Here is a 26,481-nt window from a genome sequence, read left to right on the forward strand (position 1 = left end):
ACAGTGACCTTCGAAAATATCGCATGAAGCGAACGGATCTACATGGGGATCATATTTCGGGATCTCCTTGCAGATCCGTAACAGGAAGTTTATCCTTTCCATACTTGAATGGTTAGGATACATCTCTTCCTGTTTTTCCGGACGTGTTGGCGGATTGGAAGCGGAATATCCTCCACTCTCCTCTCCCCAACCGTTGTCCTGTTCCTGGTAACGGTTGCTACTCCTATTCTCCCCGGGTGTCGGGGTGAATCGTAGTGACCGCTCCACATGTCCCCTAGTGTCTACCACTGCGGATGTATTATCCGTCGAAGACCTTGGCGCTGTCGCCGCTGTCTCCTCCTGTGCCGTTCCCGAAACACAAACTTGTTTCGTGGGCACCATACCGTTGGTACTAGGCCTGGACAAATTGGAGATTGCCCGCTGCAAGTCTGCAATGGTTTGCGTCTTTGCAGCCAGGTCCTCCCTCATCTGAACAATCAGGGCATCCGTAGATACCGTATTGTTCCTATACTGATTAATCTCAGTGTACAGCCGGAGTAGCTCTCTGTCCATGTCAGAGTAGAGACTGTCCTTATCCGAGAGTCTCGACTCTAACACACAGATTTCTCTTCCCCTCTCGACTGTACACTGGGCTTCCTCTTGTAATTGAACCTCTAGTGTGTGAATTCTTTTACAGTTATCAACACAACAATTGCAGTGGAAGTTTGCCTTGTCCGCAACCTCCCCTGCCTTTCTTGTGCTGGTAAGTGTCTCTATGTGTTCCGCCTTCCAAATGGTATCCTCATAGGAAAGAACCAATTTGGCTAGCATTTGGAGGCGTTTGGTGGTCTTATTGAAGACACTCCTACTAATACAAACCCGGTCATGAGCGTAAGCCTGGTCCAGTAAAGCGGACCACAGCAGCTCAGCGGATTTGTATGTAGTAGGAACAATGGGATTAAAAGTGCTATTTTTGGCTAAGTGTTGGAGTGTGGAGAAGTTCATACTCACATTTTTCTGAGCCTCCATCTTCTTGTTGGTGCTGTACTTTCCCGTCCCTTGCAGCTGCTTGAAAGAAGTCCTTTTCTTCCGGAACGCTTCTTCCCGACCAGCCGGACTTCTATGTACCTCCAACGAAGATGGATCTCTTTCCGTGACGTATCCTTCTTCACACCCCAGCGACGGTGACGTGTAAAGCAAATACAAAAATATTAGTACACAGATAGATTATAGATTCTCTGCAAAAGATTTTGTTTTATTTCTGGTACTGTAAGGGAAGTATCGCTTCTCCTGTCCAATTATCGGGTCCTAGACGCTCAGACACTCTGCTGACCGCGTCTCTCCTGCCCGATAATTCACAGTACCAGCAACCCTCAGCCTTAAGACCAAAAAAACAAACGCAAAATCCACGCAGTGGGCCTGGCTCGCCAATGTAAAGGGGGGAATATTAATCACTGATATTATGCGAATATCGATAATTAATATTCCTAAATAGGAGGAGCCGTCTAGTGATGACTCCGCCTATTTATGCCTTTATATAATCAATATCTTCGCTATGCCTTACACTAATCACTATACTAGCTGCATGCGCCTTACTTACTACCGCTAACAAGTACACACTACACAAAGGGTACAAGTAACACAGTATTTATTACAATACACTACGCACACAATACTGTCAACACCACACTAAATATACAGTACTCAACTACACTACACGTTCCCAAATTCCACCCATAAACTAACTAGACAGTTCACACATCCAAGTAACATTAACAACCCACCCACCTGACTAATATTCTATCCCTAGGGGAACGACGAGGGTTAACGGTGGTTTTGCTGGGGATAAGCAGACCACAAACACTAAGGGGGGGCTCAGGGGTATGATATAGGGTTCACAATAGGGATATCAGGGCAGGGAGTGGATAGGGTTAACCAGGAGGCACAAATAGGGTATCAGGGCAGGGACTATATCAGGGAGTAGATAGGGTTAATCAGGAATAGGGTATCAGGGCAGGGACCAGGGAGTAGATAGGGTTAATCAGGAGTGGCAGGGACTAGGGTAAATCAGGGGGTTAGCAATATGGGGTCAGGGAATTAAAGGGTTAAACGTTGGTGGGGCAGTGGTAAGGGGAGTAATGCAGGGAATCAGGGGTTAATCGTTGGTGGTATAGTGGTAAGGGGAGTAATCAGGGGTTAATCGTTGGTGGTATAGGGAGGGAAAAAGGGGTTAATGATACTTAATGTTCTGCTCGTTGTCCAGGGGGGCTCGTCAGTCCAGGGGTGATGTCCTGCCCGGTGGTGTCTTGGACTCCTGAGCGGAGCGCCGCCTGCCTATTTAAACTTGGCGGCGCCCGCTCGCAGTCCCCCTTTTGCCGCCGTGCGCATGCGCACGGCCGGCCTGAACACGTGGGCCGGCGCGGTGATGTGACGTCACCGCGCCGGCCCGAGGATCTTGGAGCGCGCTTCCAGGGGGGGGGATCCTTTGATCCTCCCGCCTGTGAAGCGGACGCCTACCTCCGGCGCTGTAATTACAGCGCCGGAGGTCAGCCACTCACAGGGGCATGGGAACGCTTTGTTCCCATGTCTCTGTTAGGCGTACCATCTCCGGCGCGATCGGAGATGGTGACAAAGGGCAGAGGATCTCATTGATCCTTTGTCCTTTGTAGAGGCCGACGCTGGACATGATTGTCCAACTGTCGGTCTCCTCCACCAGGCAGCATGATTCCGGCATATATGCCTATAGATGCTTGGGGCACATCTATAAGCATATATGAACGGACAGTACATATGGGGGCATACATTTATCACAGGGGGCAATATCAAGGGGGTATATGTATATTTTCAGGGGGCACATCTCAAGGGGGCACATATCAAGGGGGCATATCAAGGGGGCATACATATATATATCAAGGTGGCACATATCAAGGGGGCATATCAAGGGGGCATACATATATATCAATCCCCACAGGGGCATGAATGAGCCCCTGGGGAATATCAGAGGCAGATGGGCGCAGGTGCTGGGCACATCTGCGCACATCGCCCTCGGAGGGGATTATGCACCGCAAATATATATATGTATGCCCCAGTAGGCATGCATATCTACCACCCTTCCTCAACACTTGTTATTCAGTGTTTTCGGTAGTGACTAAGAATAAATGAGAAATTCTGGCATTTTTTATTTATTTTTCTATGGCGTTAACCGTAAGGGATAATTTACATGATATTTGTGTAGTGCAGGTAATTACGGACACAGCGATACCAAACATATGGGGGAGATTTTATTTTTGCTATTATTTTCATTGTACAGTGTATTTTCAATGAAAAAAGCGCATTTTATATTGGGATTTTTTTATATAATATTTTTGTTTAGCTTTTTTTAATCACCTTTTGAGTGCTTCTAAATCCCAATGCATTATCCCTATAGTGCTTTACATTTTAATGTCGGTGCTATACTGACATTGACCAGCAGAGCCAGCCAGAGAGGAGCAGCCTGCTGGGAAACACTTAAGGCAGGCATGGGGCCTACATCAGCCAGCCCATACACATTTCAGCACCCTTCAAATGCGATCACGGGGTGCTGCTCCCTCTTACACCACTTACATGCGGCGGGCATCATTGCCTGCTGCATGTAATGCGTTAAACAGCCCAGATTGGCACTCCGGCCGGTCCAGGCTGTAAGAGCAGCAACGCGGCTCTCATGTGAGAGCTGAGCCCCCGCTGTCAGCTGCAAGGGGAACCCATGCAGTGATTAGACTGGGGTGCCTAAGGCGGTGGTCAGTAAGAGGTTCACAGTTAAATGATTTATTTGTTTGCATTCCTGTCAGTGCATTAGACCACTACAGCGCTGCCTCATTGGGAGGCAGGGTGTGCGTTTGTTGTGTGTGTTTTTAGACTCAGTAACAAGCAGCTAGCATCAAAGGAAGTATATGTACACAAACAGAGCAAAATGTTCACTGGCTCTTCTAATGTTACAGTGTTACAAGTAGCTAAGTGACGCTGTGGAAGACAAACAGCAACACTCTTTAGGCTACTTTCACACTCGCGTTTGGTGCGGATCCGTCTGTGCAGATCCATGACGGATCCGCACCAAACGCGAGTGTGAAAGTAGCCTAAGGAGTGTTGCTATTTGTTTTCCACAGCGTCACTTAGCTACTTGTAACAGATAATACAAACGCTTCCTAGCTGGCTTACATTTAGACCATATTCTACGCCTAAAACAGGCATAAACATTGATGAATGAGATGGGTCTCCCCGCCCGTCCCCACCCACGCCACATCCACTTTTTTTAGATCGGGTGTAATGGGGTAAAAGTCACAGATCGCGTAACAACTAACTGTTGCGCCACCATCTGCACCAGAAATATGTACACCGGATATAAGTGTAATGGCTCATGCACGCGGCCGTTGCCCGGCCAAGGCCGTATTGCGGCCCGCATACGGCGGGTCCGCAATACAAGGGCACCAGCCATGTGTATCGCGGACCTATTCATTTCAATGAATCCACAATCTGGGCGATGCGGAACGGAGGCACGAATCGGAAGCCCACGGAAGCACTACAGAGTGCTTCCATGGGTTTACTGTACATGCCTCCGCACTGCAAAAAAGTAGTGCATGCACTACTTTTTTGCGGTGTGGATCGTCGGATGCGGGAATGGGTTGGCGATCCGCATGCAGCTGCCCCACAGTAGGTGCCCGTGCATTTCGGACAGCAATTTGCTGTCCGCAGCATGGGCCCAGCCAGCACACGGTCGTGTGCATGAGCCCTAATTCTGGATAATAAATGACCTCCTATGTTTTTGGCCAATTACAATGACAAAGAAATATATATCTGCATAATTTTATTTCTCCGTTAAATTGAATTTAGGAAACTGGTGCCTTTCACAGTAGTACACATGAACAGTATATAAAATGTTTCTTCATAAACTGGTTTAAATTCATTCCATTAGAATTTTATACAAGATCATTGGGCACATTTTTGATTGTACCATCAAGAAATAACACATTGCTTTTTAAAGCATAAAAAGAATTAAGAACATGATGCCTGTGTCATTGTTTGTATGGAATGTAAATCGTTTATATGGTTTTTCACATATATTTAGTTTCTTGCATGAAATACAGGGATCTGAGGACACCTAGTGGCAACAATCAATGCTGACATAAATGTAAAAACGAGCACAATTACAATATAATTGTAATGGTATGTTTGTAATAATGTTTTTAGCAAAATGTGTGTATGCGCAATTGTCAAAGGGTATGCCATTATTACAGAATATGCCATTATCAATATTTGTTGCTAACATCAGATATTTTATTGCTTTGATGCACATGCAAATGGGCAGTTTCCAGCTGTTCATGGGAGCCTCCGACTCCCGTCCCTGCAGTTCAGTCTTATAGGTCTCATACCACTAGGCTTGAAGCCTATGAGGCAGTAGAATGGTGCAGAATGTTGCGATGACATCGTCACAACATCCTGCACTGGGTCTTGGGTGGCGCTGATATCACATGGTCAGGAAAGCCAGGCATTCATGTCTTATTGTGCCGCCTGAGATCTGGCACAGGTCGAGGAGATGTTACTGTGACCCCCTTCTACACATACGGCACACCTTCACCAGTAGCTCAGGCAAATTGGGGTAGGTTTTGAGAAACCGCTGAACCACTAAGTTTAAGACGTGGGCTAGGCATGGGATGTGTCTGAGCTTGCCGAGCTCCAAAGCTGCCACTAAGTTACGTCTATTATCAGACACAACCATGCCTGGTTCTTCTAGTTTGAGTGGCGAGAGCCACAGCTCAGTCTGGTCTCTTATAGTGCTGAGCGCGAATATTTGAATAGTGAATTTTTATTGCGAATATTTAGAATATAGTGCTATATATTCGTTATATCGAATATTCAGCATTTTTTTTCCATCTGAACACATGATTCTTCTTGCTTGTGGGCCAATGAGAAGGAAGCAACGTCAAGTTCACAACAATACTTAGTGCACCAATTAGTAATCTGTAGTCAGACCTGCTAAAATGTGAAGTTGCCTAGTGGAAAAAATATTCTAATCACTGCCGATTAGCGCAATCGCGAATATATTGGAGCACTTGACTCTATCTGCATATAAAGCTATTCTAATGTTCTGCCGTGCCAACCATTTTCTCCAGTCTCAGGAGAAACTCATGAAACTTCTAGCAGCTTGAAAAATGTAGCCAATGAGACCCACGACTGTATTTCGCGTTACGAATGCGCATTACCCAATTTTTACATTGCCGATTTTCGCATTCAATAAAATAATGTTAAATTCTTGGATTTGCAAATATTTGACAAATATTCTACAATATATTCGTGAAATATCACAAATTTGAATATAGCCCCTGCCGCTCATCACTAGTCTCTTATCCCCTGCCACAGCTCTGCGGCGGTGTGCTGTTTGTCCCCTAAGCATATCAGCTTTAGCGCGGCCTGTTGCCGCTTCCCCACTGCAGTGCTACACTGCTTCCAGCTACTGACTGACTGGTGCTACACGCGGATAATTCTGAGGTGGAAATGTAGGAGGAGGAGAAGTGGGGGTTGGAGCCACTAACATAGGTGCTGGCGGAAACCATGATCGACGTAGGGCCCGCAATCCTTGGCATCTGTAGCACCTGTGCCATGTGATGTTACGGGACACATGTTGGTGTAAGGCGAGCACGGCACACCTTGAAAAATAGTGGCGGCTGGGGACTGCGTAATGCGGGATGGCCGCCGACATCAGGCTGCGGAAGGCCTCAGTGTCCACAAACCTAAATGGCAACATTTCCAGGGCCAGTAATTAGGAAAGCTGCTCATTTAGTGCTATGGCCTGTGGGTGGGTGGCTGGGTATTTGCGCTTGCGTTCAAATGCCTGGGGTAAGGACATTTGTACGCTGTGCTGGGACACGGAAGTGGATGTGGTCGCTGATTGTGCTTGGATGGTCCAGGTGCAGGGCGGGAGGCATCCAGGCCTGCGTCTAGGACAGGGGATTAGCCAGCACGTAATACAGGGGAAGAGGAGGCAGTGGTGTGACCCGCAGACATAGATTGTGGACCCAGGCGTTTGGCTCACCTATTACAGTGCTTTGATGCCATGTGGCGGATCATGGTGAGGTTGCTAGTCTTCACACCCCTGCTCATTTTTGCATGGCACAGGTTGCAAATTACAATTCTTTTGTCGTCCACACTTTCCTCAAAAAAGCGGCATACTGCGGAACACCTACCCCTTAGCAAGGGAGATTTCTGCAATGGGTTGCTCCATGGAACAGTTGCGGGCCTGTTTGGTGTGGCCCGCCTTCTCCATTTTGCCACCCCACTGTCTCTTCCAGTCTGTTGCGATGCTGCAGATCCCTCCCCCTCTGTACTACTGTCCTCGCTCGGCTTGCCACCTTCCCAGGTTGGGTCAGTAACCTCATCGTCCACCATCTTCTCTTCCACTTCCTCACTCTGATCATCCTCCTGATTTGTTGACCTAACCACAACCTCAGTGATTGACAACTGTGTCTCATCCTTTTCCTCAACCTCTTGAGACAGTAATTGCTGTTGAGTTATTGGCAACGGTGTGTCATCATTATCCACCTCATTAAACAGTAATTGCCGTTCCCTACCGTCATGTTCTTGTGACTGTGGATGCTCAAGAGTTTGAGAATCAGGGCACAAGATCTGTCCCTCTTCAAGCGTGCTTGGCAAGAGGGACAAATCATGGAATTGCGAGAGAAAGAGGTCATTAGAATATCTGAGTGTGGGATCACTTGTTTGGCAAGATTCTCCATGGTGGGAGGAAGGAGTATCAAGACTGGACTTGGTGGAAGACAGGGTGGTGCTTAACTGACTGGAAGCATTATCTGCTGCAATCCAACCGACCACCTGGTTGCACTGGTCTGACTTCAAGAGTGGTGTCCTGCTCCGCCCTGCAAACTGGGACATGAAGCTACTGTAGGTATCGTGGATGATTGTTTTTCTTGTGCTCTGGCAGCAGGCACAGTTTCAACACGCCCAGGGCCACGGCCTCTGCGTGCACCATCAGCATCACGGCCACTTCCCCATCCCTCACTGCTTGCCTTCATTTTAAATGTGATATATGCTTGAAAGTATGTCACATGTACAGTAGCGTAGGATTTGGAAGTGTATGCGCCAAACAATTTAAAAGGGTATTTGGGATGTGGAAACGTCACACAGGAGATATCCCGCAAACAATGTCAATGCTGTGACCAGCTGCTAATGAAAAATTACAGGGAATGTCACAGGTATTTGGGATGAGTAAACGTTATACTGGAGAGATACCACCGGTTAATGTCACTGTCCAAAGCGTCTACGTAAAAAGTACACTGTATGTCACAGATAAAAATTTTAGGCGCACAAGTTACACTTGAGATGTGGTGCAGCTAATTTCACTGTCCGCAGCGGACACCGTCTACGGAAAACGTACACTGGATGTCACTGATATTTTAGGGATGCGCACACTTTACACAGGAGATGTGGCACAGCTAATCTTACTGTCCGCAGAGGACACCGTCTATTGAAAAAGTACACTGGATGTCACAGATATTTTTTGGATGCACACACTTTACACAGGAGATGTGGTGCAGCTAATCTCACTGTCTGCAGCGGACACAGTCTATGGAAAAAGTACACTGGGTGTCACTGATATTTTAGAGATGCACACACTTTACACAGTAGATGTGGCACGGATAATATAACTGTCCGCAGCGGCCTATTAGACGCTATTTAGCGCAGGATGCGCTAAAAATATATATTGCTGCTGTCACACACAAAAGTCCTTAAAATAACTTTTGGGTCTCTGAAAAGTTTTTGTAATAAAAATCTTCCAATAACACTCCCTACACTGTCTGTCCCTTCCTATGCTCAGCTCTCCCTGACTAAGACAGAGCTTAACACGTGTCATCGGGTGCTTTATAGCACCGAATGACGTGTTACGGCCAGCCAATCACTGTAGTGCCAGTAGCCAACATGGCTACGGTATTAGAGTGCGTGCCAGTACCTTCCTGCACGTTTATTGGCTGCGTAGCCATGTGCCGAGCATCGATTTGCTCGAGCCGAACTAGTGTTCGGCCGAGCATTCTCGATCAATACTAATGTATAACACTAGGGCAGGGAGGAGAGGTTGGATTGAGAATTTGGCACCAGGGGGAGGGGGTGGATGCCATTTCAGTTTTCAACTCAGGCAGCAGAAAGGTTAGGGCAGCCCTGTTGATGCATCATACGTGTGAGTGCACCACCTATTAGACCCCTGGACAATCGGCAACTCAAGTTATGAGATCCAACTATTTGACTCTTTGGTGATGGGTTATTAGAATTTATTGTATGGCTGAAGCTGCATGGTAACTTTGGCCAAGACAAATGTTGCATGACCAAAGATTGCTGTGTAGCTCTGAAGCATTGCAATATAATGGAAGTAAATGGGAGAGCAGCACAGTAAACAAGTTGCCATGACCAAGACCCTGTGGGTGTGCTTTTGGAATACTTTCCACCAAGTGGATGGTGTTCATGTCGTCCCTACAGATGGACCCAGGCAATGCCACCCTGATAATTCAAGCCTGTTTTGTCCTATACAACTTCATCAGCTTCCTTGGATGCTGAACTGGACCAATGAACTTGAACCAGACCCTGCATGGACAACCCGTAATTTCTAGACTGGTTGTTTGGAAACTCTATGTGGACTACTTCAGCAGCCCTGATGGAGCAATTTTGTGGCAGATGGATGCTAATCATGGCAGATTTGATCTTTTCTAGTTAGTTATTGAATTCATTTCCCTGTTGTTGGTTAGTTAGTGTAGAGACTCACAAGAGAATGAGTACCCTGCGAATGGGCTTGTGAGCTAGGGTATTTTCATGTCCAAATTTCAATTTCTTTAGAAGTTTAATTGTTTTAAACACATCAAATATTGTATAAATTACAATATAAAAAGGCAATATTTAGAAATTAGAAAATACCTTCCAATACCGCGTTGTAATAAACCTTTTTAAAGTCGGGCCAAACAGTATGATGAAGAAAACAATAAAAAAAAATTACATTTTTAAAAAATGTAAAAAAATCTTTGCACACAAATTTTTTTTTAAAAATCTGACAAAGGAAAATGTGAACTGTTTAAGCCCCAGAGTTTTTTTTTTTTTGTTTTCACTCCCTGCCTTTCCATGGGCCATAACTTTTTTATGTTTTCTGTACACATAGCTGTATTATGACTTTTTTGTTGTTGTGTAGGACAAGTTGCATTATTGTATTGTTCATGTATATTAATTGTCGGGAAAGGGGGCGAATATTTTAATATTTTTGTAATATCTTTAAAAACATTTTTTTTTTGTACATATTTTTTTTTATAGTTCCCATAGCATTAGCATTGTAGTGTATGAGAAATACACTGTATTGGTAGGAACTAATGGGTGGCAGCCTTGTATTATTGGGGAATACAGAGGCTGCCGCACACTCCAGATGCCATGGTCATTTGACTATGGCATGATAGGTGTTAAAAGTCCACGATCAGCATTACTGCCAGTTGCAGACATTTGGCCCAAGTGTCTGCTGTGTGAAACAGTATGCACCCGATTTCTATGGCGACCACTCTGCTCCGGAGCCGGCACCATCTTTGAAGACCCGACATGTGACGTACTATTACATCACATTTCGAGAAAGGGTTGATAACAATCTGTTTGCCTCATGACAGCCGTGAACCTGCAACTAGGTTTTCCAAAAGTGATGGATGTTTCTCAGTTTGCTTGATTTTTATGACTGATCATCTATGCCAGCCCTCACGGTCTGCCACCTCTGACCCTAAGTTCACACCTGAGTGTTTTACAGCGCGTTCAAACGCGCTGTAAAACGCTCAACACATGAAAACCAATGCTTCCCTATGGGAATGGTTCTCACCTGGGCGTTTTACAGCGCGTACGATCGCGCTGTAAAACGCCCGACGCATAATCAAGTACTTGAGCTTCTTTGGGGCGTTTTGACGCGCGTTTGTGGCCATAGGACACTGCAGTCAATCACACAAACGCGCGTTTACTATTACAAAAAATGCGCATAAAAACGCGCGACAAAAACGCGCGTAAAACGCGCGTTTGAGAAACGCTCATGTGTGAAAGCAGGGTGATACTGCTCCAAATAGCAAAGCCTGTGGGAGATATTAAAGGGGAACTGTAACTTCTCCTGACACATCTGTGTTAATAACGCCTTTATCCATAAACTTCTAGCAAAAATAATTGAAGAATGGCACAACACAGAGTCAAAAAACAGATGCTCCTGAATTGACTGTGAAAACACAAATGGATTTTTTTTAAATCTATAATCCCAAACCAATGTTTGGGGTTTGCAAACATGACTGTCTTTATATATAAATATATTTATAGGACTTTGTAATGACAAGCCTACTCAATGAAAGTAAAGGTAACTAATCACTAGTCAGACCTCTCTGGGCTCCAGTGAACAAGGCAGACATAGCAGAGCTGGAGAGGATTCAGAGGAGGGCAACTAAAGTAATAACTGGAATGGGGGGACTACAGTACCCCGAAAGATTATCAAAATTAGGGTTTTTCACTTTAGAAAAAAGACGAGGGGATATCTAATTACTATGTATAAATATATCAGGGGTCAGTACAGAGATCTCTCCCATCATCTAGTGACAAGGGGACATCCTCTGCGTCTGGAGGATAGAAGGTTTATCCCCTTACGTAATTTATTTAGTTCTTTATACTTTATAAAGGCTACAGCTGACCCCTCAGATTTGTATTTCTAACGCTGGGTTCACACCTGAGCGTTCTGAAAGGAGCACTCTGTATGCGTGATTGTACCGGCGTTTACAATCGCGCATACAGAGTCAAGCGAACGCCCATTGTCGCGCGTTCCCGAAAGTCTATGTACGGGAACGCGCGACAAAACGCCCCAAAGAAGCTCAAGAACTTTTTTGAGCGTTGGGGCGTTTTTAAACGCGCTGTAAAACGCTCAAGTGTGAACCAGGGCCATAGGGAAGCATTGGTTTTCATGTGTTGAGCATTTTACAGCGCGTTTGAACGCGCTGTAAAACGCTCAGGTGTGAACCCAGCGTTAAAGTTACCAGTGCTTAGTGAACACTGATTTGAACAGTAAAGACTGAATTCAATGGGAGCTGTAAACATACAGTATATAGGTGGGGAACTCCTCCTAGTGGTAGCTGCAGGTAAACACCATGACAGCATGGAAAAGCAGATGCAGTTGCGTTGCCTGCTCCTCTCTGCCCTTTGGAAGGTATTCAGCCATTGCATATATGATAAGAAAAATCATCTGTATGCTATATGGATGTAGGCTGTACTCATACAGCCTAAAGCGTAATTGTTTCCCATGAGAATGAAGCCCAAAAATTGGAATAGCACATGTGACAAAAAATATAACTGTGTGAATACAGTCTGATCAAGTGTTATGCCCTCGTTATTCTATTCATTTATGGTTCAGGATAATCCAAGGTGGACAACCTCTTTATACACTGGTAATATGTTCTTTCATATGTATTATTATGAGCTCTCCTATTAATTCACAGGTTTTTTTCCTGTGGACAATTAGGTCATGTGATTTTTAATTGGACATAAAATGTAAATTTATGGACATTTTTTAAAATTTACACTGCCTTTTATAGCCAATGTAAACATATCAAAGCCAGGTAACGTAGCACATGGTAAAAGGGGTTCTCATGATTAATGTAAAAAAATCAAGTTCAGTCTGCATATAGTGGATGGCAATCTCTTGCCAAAAAAGCTAAAACGTGCGCTGTACCACATATGGCTCCAGAGTTTCCATCATTGTTCTGCTAGATTTATTTCAAGCTGACTGCTCAGGGGCATGACCTTTCTGCTGCAGCTCTCACAGCAACCACATCTCAGGGTGTGTGTCCTTTCTGCTGCACCTCTTTCCTTATCACAGCTCAGGGGCATGACCTTTCTGCTGCAGCTCTCACAGCAACCACATCTCAGGGTGTGTGTCCTTTCTGCTGCACCTCTTTCCTTATCACAGCTCAGGGGCATGACCTTTCTGCTGCAGCTCTCACAGCAACCACATCTCAGGGTGTGTGTCCTTTCTGCTGCACCTCTTTCCTTATCACAGCTCAGGGGCATGACCTTTCTGCTGCAGCTCTCACAGCAACCACATCTCAGGGTGTGTGTCGTTTCTGCTGCACCTCTTTCCTTATCACAGCTCAGGGACATGCAATTTTTGCTGCAGTTCTCTCCCTATCACATCTCAAGAGTTGTGTCCTTTCTGCTGCACCTCTTTTCTTATCACAGCTCAGGGACATGCCCTTTTTGCTGCAGTTCTCTCCCTATCACATCTCAGGGGTTGTGTCCTTTCTGCTGTAGCTGCCTAACAGCAGATGGCTGCTGGGATTTAAAGGATGGATCTGATCATGTGCATTCACCACAGAGATGTTACCGAAATGTACAGAGAAATAAGGAAAAGGACAAACTGTAGATGGTGTTATACAGATACACTTTATTGAATATCTCAATTGCTATACTCAATTTTTTTTTTGCATGCCATTACAAACGTATTCAAATTCAGGCTTGAAAATGTAAAATATTTTTCATGGGACAACCCATTTAGACAATTTTAACTAAATGGCAGCTGTTGAAAGATCAGTTAATTTCCATCAGATTGTTTAGCAATAGCTCCATGTTGGCCCCAATGACTTGATATATCTGCAATACAAAATGTGAATTTATTAATAACATTCATTAGAAATAGATTGTGGGTTTGACTTTACAGCAGTATGGGTTTTATGTAACACAACGAAACAATAACCGTTAAACTGACATGTATGCACGGCTAGCATATTGGTATAGACACTAATATAAGGTGCAGATAAGCTGCTGATTACAGTGCCTGCATTTTATATGCAAAGTATATGAGGACATCTCTCGAGTGGAAAATATCCACAATGTGCGTTCATGTCCTAGGGCAGAGGTGGTGAACCAGAGGGGGCACTGAGAGCCCTCTCTGTGGGCACGTGGCTCTGTGTGGGCTGTGCGTAAGGTTGCCACCTGTGCACTATTAGTAACGAGCCCTTCCATTGTGGAGTGCTCACTAGTACAGCCTTTGTCCCCCTCTTCTGCTTGTGTTAAAAAAATTAATAAATAGAACTCACCTCATCCATTGACTGCACCGCGGGGAGCACTTGCTACTCACTGGATGCCCAGGACAGAACCTGCGCTCCAGCGTGATGACTGAAAAGAGCAGGACCTGTAGCGTAGGTCTTGTCCTGCGTATCCAGTGAGCAGTGAGTGTTCACCACAGTATGATCAAAGTGAGGTGAGTTTTTATTTTTTATTTTTGCACCAGAGGAGTAGGGAAGGGGGCATTAATACTACTGTGGCCTCTAATGGGGTCATTATTAATACTGGGGGCCACTTATGGAGGAAACATTTTACTGAGGTATTCATTTTACTGGGGGCCATTAATGGGGGCCTTATTAATACTTGTGGCCACTAATTGGGCATTATTAATACTGGGGTCCACAAATGGGGGTCTTATTAATACTGGGGCCACTAATGGGGGCATTATTAAAACTGGGGGCCACTAATTGGGCATATTAATACAAAGAGGCCTTATTAATACTGATGGTCAATACTGGGGGGCAGTTAATACTAAGGGCCACTAATGTGACATTTTTAATACTAAGGGGTGCCAATGGGGGCATTAATTTTACTGGGGCCTGCACCCCCACAGTTTAACTTGGCTAATATTTTTCATTATTCAGGTTAAATTGCCTTGTTGGCACTTTGTGATAAGTGGGTTTTGGGTTGCAGTTTGCCATCACTAGAGGTACTACTAGATATCAGTGCATTCATGTCCTAGGCTAGGGGAACTACTATATGGCTTTTGGCCTGTGATCAGTTCTATCTGGTTTATACAACTGTATAGGCACTCTGTTGAGACAGTCAATTACTGCTCGGTGACTAAAGGACTATGGCACTATATTATGGGTATCTGAGATGTATCCTGGGAACTTCACCATTGTTCTAACTCAAGTAACTTATTTACACAGGTTCTCTGGTTATAATGATTTTAAGGAAGTGCCCAGCCTGCTAAGACAGAAGATTCATACTTACCTGCTCCATGCAGCTGAGGCAGTGTGGAGGACAGGAGCAGCGTGGAGCAGGTAAGTATGAATCGTCTGTTGCAGAAGGAAGACTATAATTGGAAACCCCTTTCAAAGATCATCTCTCCTGACCTGTCTCTTTTCATATAGATTTATTTATTCCACATGAGATAACAGTTCTGGAGCATATTATTTTTGAGATCTTTGCTATGCCATCCCTCTCTTATTCTTCCTGAAACTTTTTGAATAGATTGAAAAATGTGTGTTACCATTCCCCTTGTCCAAAAATTGGGTCCCTGCACAGTCACCACTGATTGGACCGTGTCAGAGTGTGAAGGAACACCACTAAATAAATGGTAATACCCAGCTGTCAGTTTATTCATAAGCATCTAGTAATTATTTACTAAACCAGATCAGGTCTTCTGTAAGTATCAACGCCTATCTTTTACTAAAGGGGACCTTAATACATATAGGGGAAATGTATCACTTGCGGTAGTTTTGGTGTCAGTTTTAAGTCTGTTTTGCTTTGTAAGGTGGAGCCACATTTATAAAATTGCACACAGTAATAATATATTTGCAGCAAGTCCAATGTAATGTACGCATATATCTGCAAACGTTGCCTAGAGTGGAGATGGAGCTTTTTAAAAATTCATCATAAATGAGACTTAGGCCTCGACCATATCCGTTTTTGTCCGGAAATCACAGATCTGCAAAACACAGATAACAGCCATGGACCATGCACCAAATGTGCAGGCATCATTTCCAACTTTTTTGCACCATAATGCTGGTGTAGAAGATTTGATTAAAAAAATAATAAAAAATATAGTTTATAGGAAATCTACTGTACATCATAATTGGTAATGCATCCTTTCAGCTCATCAAGTCTTAGAACATTTCAGTTCTTTATGGTCATGGCATTTTCTATTTTCGAATGGCTGAAGAATGACCACCCAGAATGAATTCCTCTGTTGAACTCAAAATTGCCAAGAATTATCTAGTTAACATACCAGCTACCAATTACATAAAATATGAAATGTTCCATATTTTTCAGATATAATGTTAATGTGCTAGTTTATAAATTCACGTACCACGATACCATTTTTGAATATGAAAGTTACCGGTACACTCTTAATCCCAAATTCATCCATCAGATCCTAAATATGATAAAATAAAACACAGTTTAAGAGAAAAGCCTCCAGTTTATTTCCAGCATACCCAACCTCACACTTAGGGCTCATGCGCATGACCATACGCCCTCTGAGACATACGGTCCGTGAGCGGGCCATATGTCCCGGAGCAGCATACATCGTGCGCACGGGAGCCAACAGCATCATAGGTTACTATGATACTGTGCGCTTTGGGCCACTCATGGGACTATTGTCCTGCACTCATATGATCATATGAGTGCAGGACACTAGTCCTGCAGGCGGCCTGATGCACACAGTATCATAGTAACTTTTGATGCTGTGCGCTATGTATGCCACTCCAGGACATATGGCCCGCTCACGGGCCGTAAGTCTCGGTGGGCATACGGTCGAGTACATGAGCCCTTATTCAGGCCAGAGTTTCCATGACTGATTTTCAGTTCCACCATTAAAGGGAGTCTATCAGCAGGATGTTGCCTATCAAACCAAATGTATTGACTGGTAGGGCTTAAAGAGACTATTAAAAGGGTTTGTGTCACTTCAGCAAATGACATTTATCATTTATCATGTAGAGAAAGTTAGTACAAGCCACTGACTAATGTATTGTGACTGCCCATATTTAAAGATGAGCAAAGTTTTGAAAAATTCAATTCGGCAGATTCACCGAAAGTTCAACAAGAAATTATATTTGTTACAAATTAATTTGGCATGGATTGTTATAAATCAGGTATACTCAGGTCAATCTGCCTAAGGCCTCATGCACACGACCGTTGTGTGCATCCGTGGCCGTTGTGCCGTTTTCCGCTTTTTTTCACGGACCCATTGACTTTCAATGGGTCCGTGGAAAAATCGGAAAATGCACCGTTTGGCAGCCGCATCCGTGATCCGTGTTTCCTGGTCGTGTAAAAAATATGACCTGTCCTATTTTTTTCACGGCCAACGGTTCACGGACCCATTCAAGTCAATGGGTCCGTGAAAAATCACGGATGCACACAAGATTGTCATCCGTGTCCGTGATCCGTGTCCGTTATCCGTGTCCGTTTTTTCCTATCATTTCAATGGCAAACTTGACTTAGATTTTTTTTTCATTTTTCATGTCCGTGGATCCTCCAAAAAACAAGGAAGACCCACGGACGAAAAAACGGTCACGGATCACGGACCTACGGACCCCGTTTTTGCGGACCTTAAAAAAAAACGGTCGTGTGCATGAGGCCTAAAAGTGACAGGCCTGTAATAATGATGCACAGTGCTGTAACTCTACAGCTAAGGGTTTTTTCACATATGTGTTTATGCTGTCCAGTTTTCAGATCCGGCAGGGGATCTCAAAACCACAGCAAAAAGCATCCAATACAAACGGCTGTATCTGTTCAAAACGAATCCAGTTGTATTACATATATATCGAAAATGAAGAAACTAGATCCAGCACTAAAACCATTGTAAGTCAATGGGCGTCGGATCCGTATCTGAAAATGCAGGAAAACGCATATGTGAATGTAGCCTAACAGAATGGATTAGCTGTGAATATTGGTGCACTGCACACTTCTGTACACGGTGATAAATTAAACCTGCCTGTAATACTGACGGCACAGTAACTCTACAGCTAACAGAATGGATTAGCTATGACTCTTGGTGCAGAGCACAGTTATGTGCACTGCAATAAATTGTAGCAGAGTCTGTAGTCCCCTATGCTTCCCCTGCAGTCTCCCTGCACTCTCTCTTCAATATTGTTCTACACTCTCTGTTAACAGTTTTGAGCAACACTGTCCCTAGTGCATGAGCGTCTTGTCACATCTCTCCCTATGCTCAGCTCACAGAAAATGGGGGCAACCATGCAGGATCAGGGTTTTATAGAGCTCTGCCTATCTGTGACCTCACAAGGGGATGACTACCTGCTTGGCATTATGGGTGATCCTGCATTCTTGGGCTTGTCTCCTCTACATTTACTTTCACTTTCTAACATACGCAGCCGACATTTTATAAAAACTGATTCACGACCACAAAGCACAAGGAAATTCGGATTAGTTTAGAATTGACATTTTCCTAAACTTCTTACCAAATTCCACTTCGGATGCTTCGCTTCGCTCAATTACCCATTTTGTCTCCATTGCCTTGATTTACTTTCCATCACATTATATTGTACGCTGCTTGTGTCCAGAGGTTGCAGCCACCACTGCAGAGAAGATATGAGGTGGCTGGGATGGGAGATGCCGCACATTCGTGCCTAGTCATGGTTCCGGCCACTGGAGAGACCAGCACTTTTTCCAATAGTGTGCAAGCACAGCAACTGCTGCTGGATTACAAGTAGTGTTGAGCAAATCGAAGCATCCAAACTGGAATTTGATCCGGAATGTAGGAAAAATTTGATTCTCACCTAATCCGAATTTCCTCGCTCTTAGTCATAACGAATCGATTTTCTCCTAAAATGGCGGCTACACATGTTACAAGGTGAAATTTAGAAGCCCAGAAAAGTGAGATCACCCATAATGCCGTGCAGACAACTACTCAGCAGCTATCCAGCTCCTGTGATGTCACAGCCCTTTAAAAGCCTCATCCGGTGTGGTCTCTGCCATTTCACTGTGAGCTGAGCATTGGAAGAGATGTGGCAAGCGCTAGGGACAGTGATTGAGAAAGCCTTTAACTCTAAAATGCTGGATAGGGACAGTGCAGGGACAGCATAGGGAGATCATAGAGAGATTTTCTAAACCCTATAGGGAAAGTGCAGGTACTCATTGGAACAGTGTCCCCCTTGGTTTATAGATAATCAATTCTATTATGCCCAGATTCCCTAATTGGGGTGAAAAAGCAGTCTAAGACTGCTGCTATTGGGGTGTCCACATTGTTTTATAGATAAGTCATTCTAAAATGCCTTAATTCTCTAATTGGGGTAAAAAGCGGCCTAATGCTACTGCTATTGGGCTGTCCACATTGTTTTATAAATAAGTAATTTACTATATTTGGACGTGCCGTGGAGTTTGTTTTTGCTGTCTATTGTTACAGTTATTTTGATTTCCAAATTGCTTTATTGATAAGAAGTTCTATAACACCTTGATTCTCTAATTGGGGTCAAAAAGTAGTTATTTGGGTGTCCACTTTGTTTTATAGATACCGTATATACTCGAGTATAAGCCGACCCGAATATAAGCCGAGGCCCCTAATTTTACCCCCAGAAAATGGGAAAAATTATTGACTCGAGTATAAGACTAGGGTGAGAAATGCAGGAGCTACTGGTAAATTTCAAAAATAAAAATAGATACCGTACCAATAAAATTACATTAATTGAGGCATCAGTAGGTTAAAGGTTTTTGAATATTTATTTAAGAGAAAAACAATATGGTATCAACAATAACTTTAACAGTACAAAAACCAACTAAAGCGAATATTAGATTTTTGGGAAAATACCAGTTCATGCGAATTTTTATGCGAAAATTTGAATGCGATTTTTTTTTGCGAATTTTCGCAATCAAGACCTAGACTCGAGTATAAGACGAGGGGGCTTTTTGAGCACAAAAATATGTGCCAAAAAACTCGTCTTATACTCGAGTATATACGGTAAGTAATTCTTTAACACAACGATTTTCTAATTAGGGTGAAAAAGCAGTATAAGGCCTCATGCACATAAATGTATTTTGTTTCTGTATCCGTTCCATTTTTTTTGCGGATAGGATGCAGACCCATTAATTTCAATGGATCCACAAAAAATGTGGAATGGACATACGCAAAAAATACGGAATGGACATACGCATCAGTATGTCCATTCCGTAGCATCGCAAAAAAAAAAATAGAACATGTCCTATTCTTGTCCGTTTTAGGCATTGTTACAATGGATCCGCAAAAAAAAAAAAAAAACTGATGTCATCCGTTTTTTTTTGCGGATCCGCACATACCTTCGTGTGCATGTAGCCTAAGACTGCTGCTATTGGGGTGTCCACATTGTTCTATATATACAGTCAGGTCCATAAATATTAGGACATCGACAAAATTCTAACATTTTTGGCTCTATACACCATCACAATGGATTTGAAATGAAACGAACAAGATGTGCTTTACCTGCAGACTGTCAGCTTTAATTTGAGGTTATTTACATCCAAATCAGGTGAACGGTGTAGGAATTACAACAGTTTGGTTATGTGCCTCCCACTTGTTAAGGGACCAAAAGTAATGGGACAATTGGCTTCTTAGCTGTTCCATGGCCAGGTGTGTGTTATTCCCTCATTATCCAAATTACAATGAGCAGATAAAAGGTCCAGAGTTCAGTTCAACTGTGCTATTTGCATTTGGAATCTGTTGCTGTCAACTCTCAAGATGAGATACAAAGATCTGTTGCTGTCAGTGAAGCAAGCCATCATTAGGCTGAAAAAACCCAACAAACCCAACAAAGAGATATCAAAAACATTAGGCATGGCCTAAAAAGAAGGAACGCATCGGTGAGCTCAGCAACACCAAAAGACCCGGAAGACCACAGACAACAACTGTGGTGGATGACCGAAGAATTCTTTTCCTGGTGAAGAAAACACCCTTCACAACAGTTGGCCAGATCAAAAACACTCTCCAGGAGGTAGGTATATGTGTGTCAAAGTCAACAATCAAGAGAAGACTTCACCAGAGTGAATACGGAGGGTTCACCACAAGATGTAAACCATTGGTGAGCCTCAAAAACAGGAAGGCCAGATTAGAGTTTGCCAAACAACATCTGAAAAAGCCTTCACAGTTCTGGAACAGCATCCTATGGACAGATGAGACCAAGAGCAACTTGTACCAGAGTTATGGGAAGAGAAGAGTATGGAGAAGGAAAGAAACTGCTCATGATCCTAAGCATACCACCTCATCAGTGAAGCATGGTGGTGGTAGTGTCATGGCGTGGGCATGTATGGCTGCCAATGGAACTGGTTCTCTTGTGTATTTATTGATCATGTGACTGCTGACAAAAGCAGCAGGATGAATTCTGAAGTGTTTCGGGCAATATTATCTGCTCATATTCAGCCAAATGCTTCAGAACTCATTGGATGGCGCTTCACAATGCAGATGGACAATGACCCAAAGCATACTGCAAAACCAACCAAAGAGTTTTTTTAAGGGAAAGAAGTGGAATGTTATGCAATGGCCAAGTCAATCACCTGACCTGAATCCGATTGAACATGCATTTCAATTGCTGAAGACAAAACTGAAGGGAAAATGCCCCAAGAACAAGCAGGAACTGAAAACAGTTGCAGTAGAGGCCTGGCAGAGCATCACCAGGGATGAAACCCAGCATCTGGTGATGTCTATGCATTCCAAACTTCAGGCTTTAATTGACTGCAAAGGATTTACAAGCAAGTATTATAAAGTGAAAGTTTGATTTATGATTATTATTCTGTCCCATTACTTTTGGTTCCTTAACAAGTGGGAGGAACATATGCAAACTGTTGTAATTCCTACAACGTTCACCTGATTTGGATGTAAATACCCTCAAATTAAAGCTGGCAGTCTGCAGTTAAAGCACATCGTGTTTGTTTCATTTCAAATCCATTGTGGTGGTGTATAGAGCCAAAAGTTTTAGAATTGTGTCGATGTCCCATTATTTATGGACCTGACTGTAAGTCATTTTATAACGCCTTGATTCTCTAATTGGGATTAAAAGTGGTTATTTGGGTTTCCACCTTGTTTTATAGATAAGTTATTCCCTTAGGCCTTGAATCTCAAATTGGGGTGAAAAGTAGTCTAAGGCTAAGTCTACACGACGACATTTGTCGCGCGACATTTTGTTGCACTAATGTCGCGCGACAATTTTTATAATGGCAGTCTATGGTGTCGCACTGCAACATGCGACATGCTGCGATTGCGACGCAACAGTCGCAGAAAATCCATTCAAGATGGCTTTTTCTGCGACTGTCGCAGTCGCAACATGTCGCATGTTGCAGTGCGACACCATAGACTGCCATTATAAAAATTGTCGCGCGACATTATTGCAACAAAATGTTGCGCGACAACTGTTGCGCCCTTTCGCGCGACAAATGTCGTCGTGTAGACCTAGCCTAATACTACTGCTAGTTGGGTGTCCACATTGTTTGATAGGTAAGTCATTCTATAAGCCCTCTTTCACACGGGCGAGATTTCCGCGCGGGTGCAATGCGTGAGGTGAACGCATTGCACCCTCACTGAATCCAGACCCATTCATTTCTATGGGGCTGTGCACTTGAGCGGTGATTTTCACGCATCACTTGTGCGTAGCATGAAAAATTGCAGCATGATCTATATTGTGCATTTTTCACGCAATGCAGGCCCCATAGAAGTGAATAGGGCTACGTGAAAATCGCAAGGATCCGCAAGCAAGTGCGAGTGCGTTGCAATTTTCACGCTTGGTTGCTAGGAGATGATCGGGATGGGGACCCAATCATTATTATTTTCCCTTATAACATGGTTATAAGGGAAATAATATCATTCTTAATACAGAATGCTTAGTAAAATAGGGATGGAGGGGTTTAAAAAAATATATTTTTTTAACTCACCTTAATCCACTTGTTCGCGCAGCCCGTCTTCTCTTCTGAAGAAGACAGAAGAGAAGCCGGGCTGCGCGAACAAGTGGATGAGGTAAGTTAAATTATTTTTTATTTTTTTTAAACCCCTCCTTGCCTATTTTACTAAGCATTCTGTATTAAGAATGCTATTATTTTCCCTTATAACCATGTTATAAGGGAAAATAATAAAATCTACACAACATCTAACCCAAAGCCGAGCTTCTGTGAAGAAGTCCAGGTACCAAACATGCCAATTTTTCTCACACGCTTGCAAAACACATTAAACGCTTTGCACTCGCGCGGAAAAATCGTGCATTTTCCCGTGACGCACCCGCATCTTATCCGGCCCTCACCCACAACACCCGTGTGAAAGAGGCCTAAAGCCTTCATTCTCTAAGGCCTCATGCACACGACCGTTGTGTACATCCGTGGCCATTGTGCCGTTTTCAGTTTTTTTTCGCGGACCCATTGACTCTCAATGGGTCCGTGGAAAAATCGGAAAATGCATCGTTTTGCAGCCGAGACCGTGATCCGTGTATCCTGTCCGTCCAAAAAATATGACCTGTCCTATTTTTTTGACGGACAACGGTTCACGGACCCATTAGAGTCAATGGGTCCGTGAAAGAACACGGATGCACACAAGATTGGCATCCGCGTCCGTGGTCCGTGGCCGTAGGCTACTTTTACACAGATGGATCCGCAGATCCGTCTGCATAAAAGCTTTTTCAGAGCTGAGTTTCCCCATGGTGATGGGGACGCTTCAGGTTAGGATATACTAAAAGAACTGTGTACATGACTGCCCCCTGCTTTTTTTTTTAAGGTCCACAAAAACGGGGTCTGTAGGTCCGTGATCCGTGTCTGTTTTTTCTTCCATGGGTCTTCCTTGATTTTTGGAGGATCCACGGACATGAAAAAAAAATCGTTTTGGTGTCCTCCTGGCCGTGCGGACCCAAACGGATCCGTCCTGACTTACAATGCAAGTCAATGGGGACGGATCCGTTTGACGTTGACACAATATGGTGCAATTGCAAACGAATCCGTCCCCCATTGACTTTCAATGTAAAGTCAGGAGTCCCTATTATACCATCGGATCAGAGTTTTCTCCAATCCGATGGTATATTTTAACTTGAAGCGTCCCCATCACCATGGGAATGCCTCTATGTTAGAATATACTGTCGGATATGAGTTAGATCGTGAAACTCAGATCCGACACTATATTCTAACACAGAGGCCTTCCCATTTTGATGGGCACACTTCAAGTTAGAATATACTAAGAACTGTGTACATGACTGCCCCCTGCTGCCTGGCAGCACCCAATCTCTTACAGGGGGCTGTGATCAGCACAATTAACCCTTCAGGTGCCGCACCTGAGGGGGGTTAATTGTCAGTATCATAGTCCCCTGTAAGAGATCAGGGGCTGCCAGGCAGCAGGCGGCAGACCCCCCTCCCTCCCCAGTTTTAATTTCATTGGTGGCCAGTGTGGCCCCCCCGGCCCCCCCTCCCTCTATTGTATTAATTTAATTGGTGGCCAGTGTGCGGCCCCCCACGGCCCCCCTCCCTCCCTCTATTCTATTAGTTTCATTGGTGGCCAGTGTGCGCCCCCCCTCCCTCCCTCTATTGTATTAATTTCATTGGTGGCCAGTGTGCGGCCTCCCCTCCCCCCCCCCGATCATTGGTGGCAGCGGAGAGTTCCGATCGTAGTCCCAGTTTAATCGCTGGCGCTCCGATCGGTAATCATGGCAACCAGGAAGCTACTGCAGTCCTGGTTGCCATTATTACTTAGCAATATTAGAAGCATCATACTTACCTGCTGCGCTGTCTGTGACCGGCCGGGAGCTCCTCCTACTGGTAAGTGACAGGTCTGTGCGGTGCATTGCTTAATGATCTGTCACTTACCAGTAGGAGGAGCTCCCGGACGGTCACAGACAGCGCAGCAGGTAAGTATGATGCTTCTCATATTGCTAAGTAACCATGGCAACCAGGACTGCAGTAGCGTCCTGGTTGCCATGGTTACCGATCGGAGCGCCAGCGATTAAACTGGGACTCCGATCGGAACTCTCCGCTGCCACCAATGATTGGGGGGGGGGGGAAGAGGGGAGGCCGCACACTGGCCACCAATGAAACTAATACAATAGAGGGAGGGAGGGGGGCCGTGGGGGCCGCACACTGGCCACCAATGAAACTAATACAATAGAGGGAGGGGGGGCCGCACACTGGCTACCAATGAAATTAATACAATAGAGGGAGGGGGGCCGGGGGGGGGCCGCACTGGCCACCAATGAAATTAAAACTGGGGAAGGGGGTCTGCCCTCTGCTGCCTGGCAGCCCCTGATCTCTTATAGGGGCTATGATATGCACAATTAACCCCTCAGGTGCGGCACCTGAGGTGTTAATTGTACGGATCACAGCCCCCTGTAAGAGATCGGGTGCTGCCAGGCAGCACGGGGCAGTCATGTACACAGTTCGTAGTATATTCTAACTAGAAGCGTCCCCATCACTATGGGAACGCCTCTGTGTTAGAATATACTGTCTATATAACGGTCATGTGCATGAGGTCTAAAAGGGACAGAACGGAAGACATCCTGATGCATACTTAACAGATTGCTTTCCTTTCGGAATGCATTAGGACAAAACGGATGCATTTTTTTCCTGTATTGAGACCCTTTACTGGCATTCAATACTGGAAAAGAATAACGCTAGTGTGAATGTACCCTTAGACCTTATGTTGAAAGAATAGTTACTTTTGAAACGTCAACATCCACGATCCTGAAGATAACATTAGGCATCTTTTGTTGTTGTGACTGCAGAAAATAGAACACAATTACTTGTTAATTTAGCTCTTTAACCTGTTTGACAATGTTCTCTATAAAACTCTAAAAAACAACTATACATTTTAGAGTAAGCTTAGATTAGATGGTGTTCACCTTCAGCTTTGTGCCCAGTATGGATCATAAATTCGTAGATTGTAAACCCTCACGGGCAGGACCCTCTCTCCTTCTGTACCAGCTACTCGTCTTGTTCATGCTTAGTGCAATTGTCTGTATTATGTATGTATATCCCTTATAATATGTGCAGTGCCATGGCGTGAATAGTGCTTTAATAATAAATAATAACCATAAATCTTCATCAGTGCAGGCAGGGACAGAGAAAACTGTGTGGCTTGAGTGCTCTGCCTGGAGACTAATGGGAGCTTAGGTCGTTTTCATGCCTTTAACCCCTTCGCACATTATGACGACAGTTACGTCATAATGACTCAGGGGATGTATGGAGCAGAGATGCCCCTGTCATTTAACCCCTCAGGTGCCGCGAGCAATGCTGACCACAGCACCTGTGAGTGAAAGCAGAGGGATGCGGCTCCCTCTTCCCTCCGATCAGTGAAATAGCAGGGCTCCGATCTATTGCCATGGCAGCCTGGATGCTGCTGAAGCTCTCCAGGCCTGCTATGGCTTTTTCCATACTGAGCTATGCATGAGGCATAGCTCAAAATGGAGAGTGTAGAAATCCTATTCACCCTAGGGGTCCATTCACACGTCCGTATGTGTTTTGCGAATCCACAAATTGCGGATATGCAAAACACGGACCCCGGCAATGTGCTTTCCACAATTGCGGACAAGAATAGGATGTGTTTTATTTTTTTACGGAACGGAAGTGCGGATCCGGAAGTGCGGATAGCACATTCCGGCCCCATTTGAAAATCAATGGGTCCGCACCTGTTCCGCAAAATTGCGGAACGGATGCGGACCCATTTTGCAGATGTGTGAATGGACCCTAATAGAGATTCCCAACAGGAGA

At 44.4% G+C, this 26,481-nt stretch overlaps 1 protein-coding gene across 1 annotated transcript in view; it reads right to left on the reverse strand.

Moving 5' to 3' along the window:
- Positions 1 to 13,436: 13,436 nt before the first annotated feature.
- LOC122942430 (thioredoxin-like) overlaps positions 13,437 to 26,481 on the reverse strand; it is a 51,740-nt gene continuing 38,695 nt past the window's right edge. Inside the window, exons 3-5 of the mRNA XM_044300047.1 lie at positions 25,431 to 25,490; positions 16,139 to 16,204; positions 13,437 to 13,650 (exon numbers count right to left, since the gene is read on the reverse strand). Coding sequence (XP_044155982.1) covers positions 13,588 to 13,650; positions 16,139 to 16,204; positions 25,431 to 25,490 — 189 coding nt within the window. The 3' untranslated portion in view covers positions 13,437 to 13,587. The remainder of the gene's footprint in view (positions 13,651 to 16,138; positions 16,205 to 25,430; positions 25,491 to 26,481) is intronic.

This window comes from Bufo gargarizans, chromosome 6 (genome assembly GCF_014858855.1).
Source record: "Bufo gargarizans isolate SCDJY-AF-19 chromosome 6, ASM1485885v1, whole genome shotgun sequence".
NCBI lineage: Eukaryota > Metazoa > Chordata > Amphibia > Anura > Bufonidae > Bufo > Bufo gargarizans.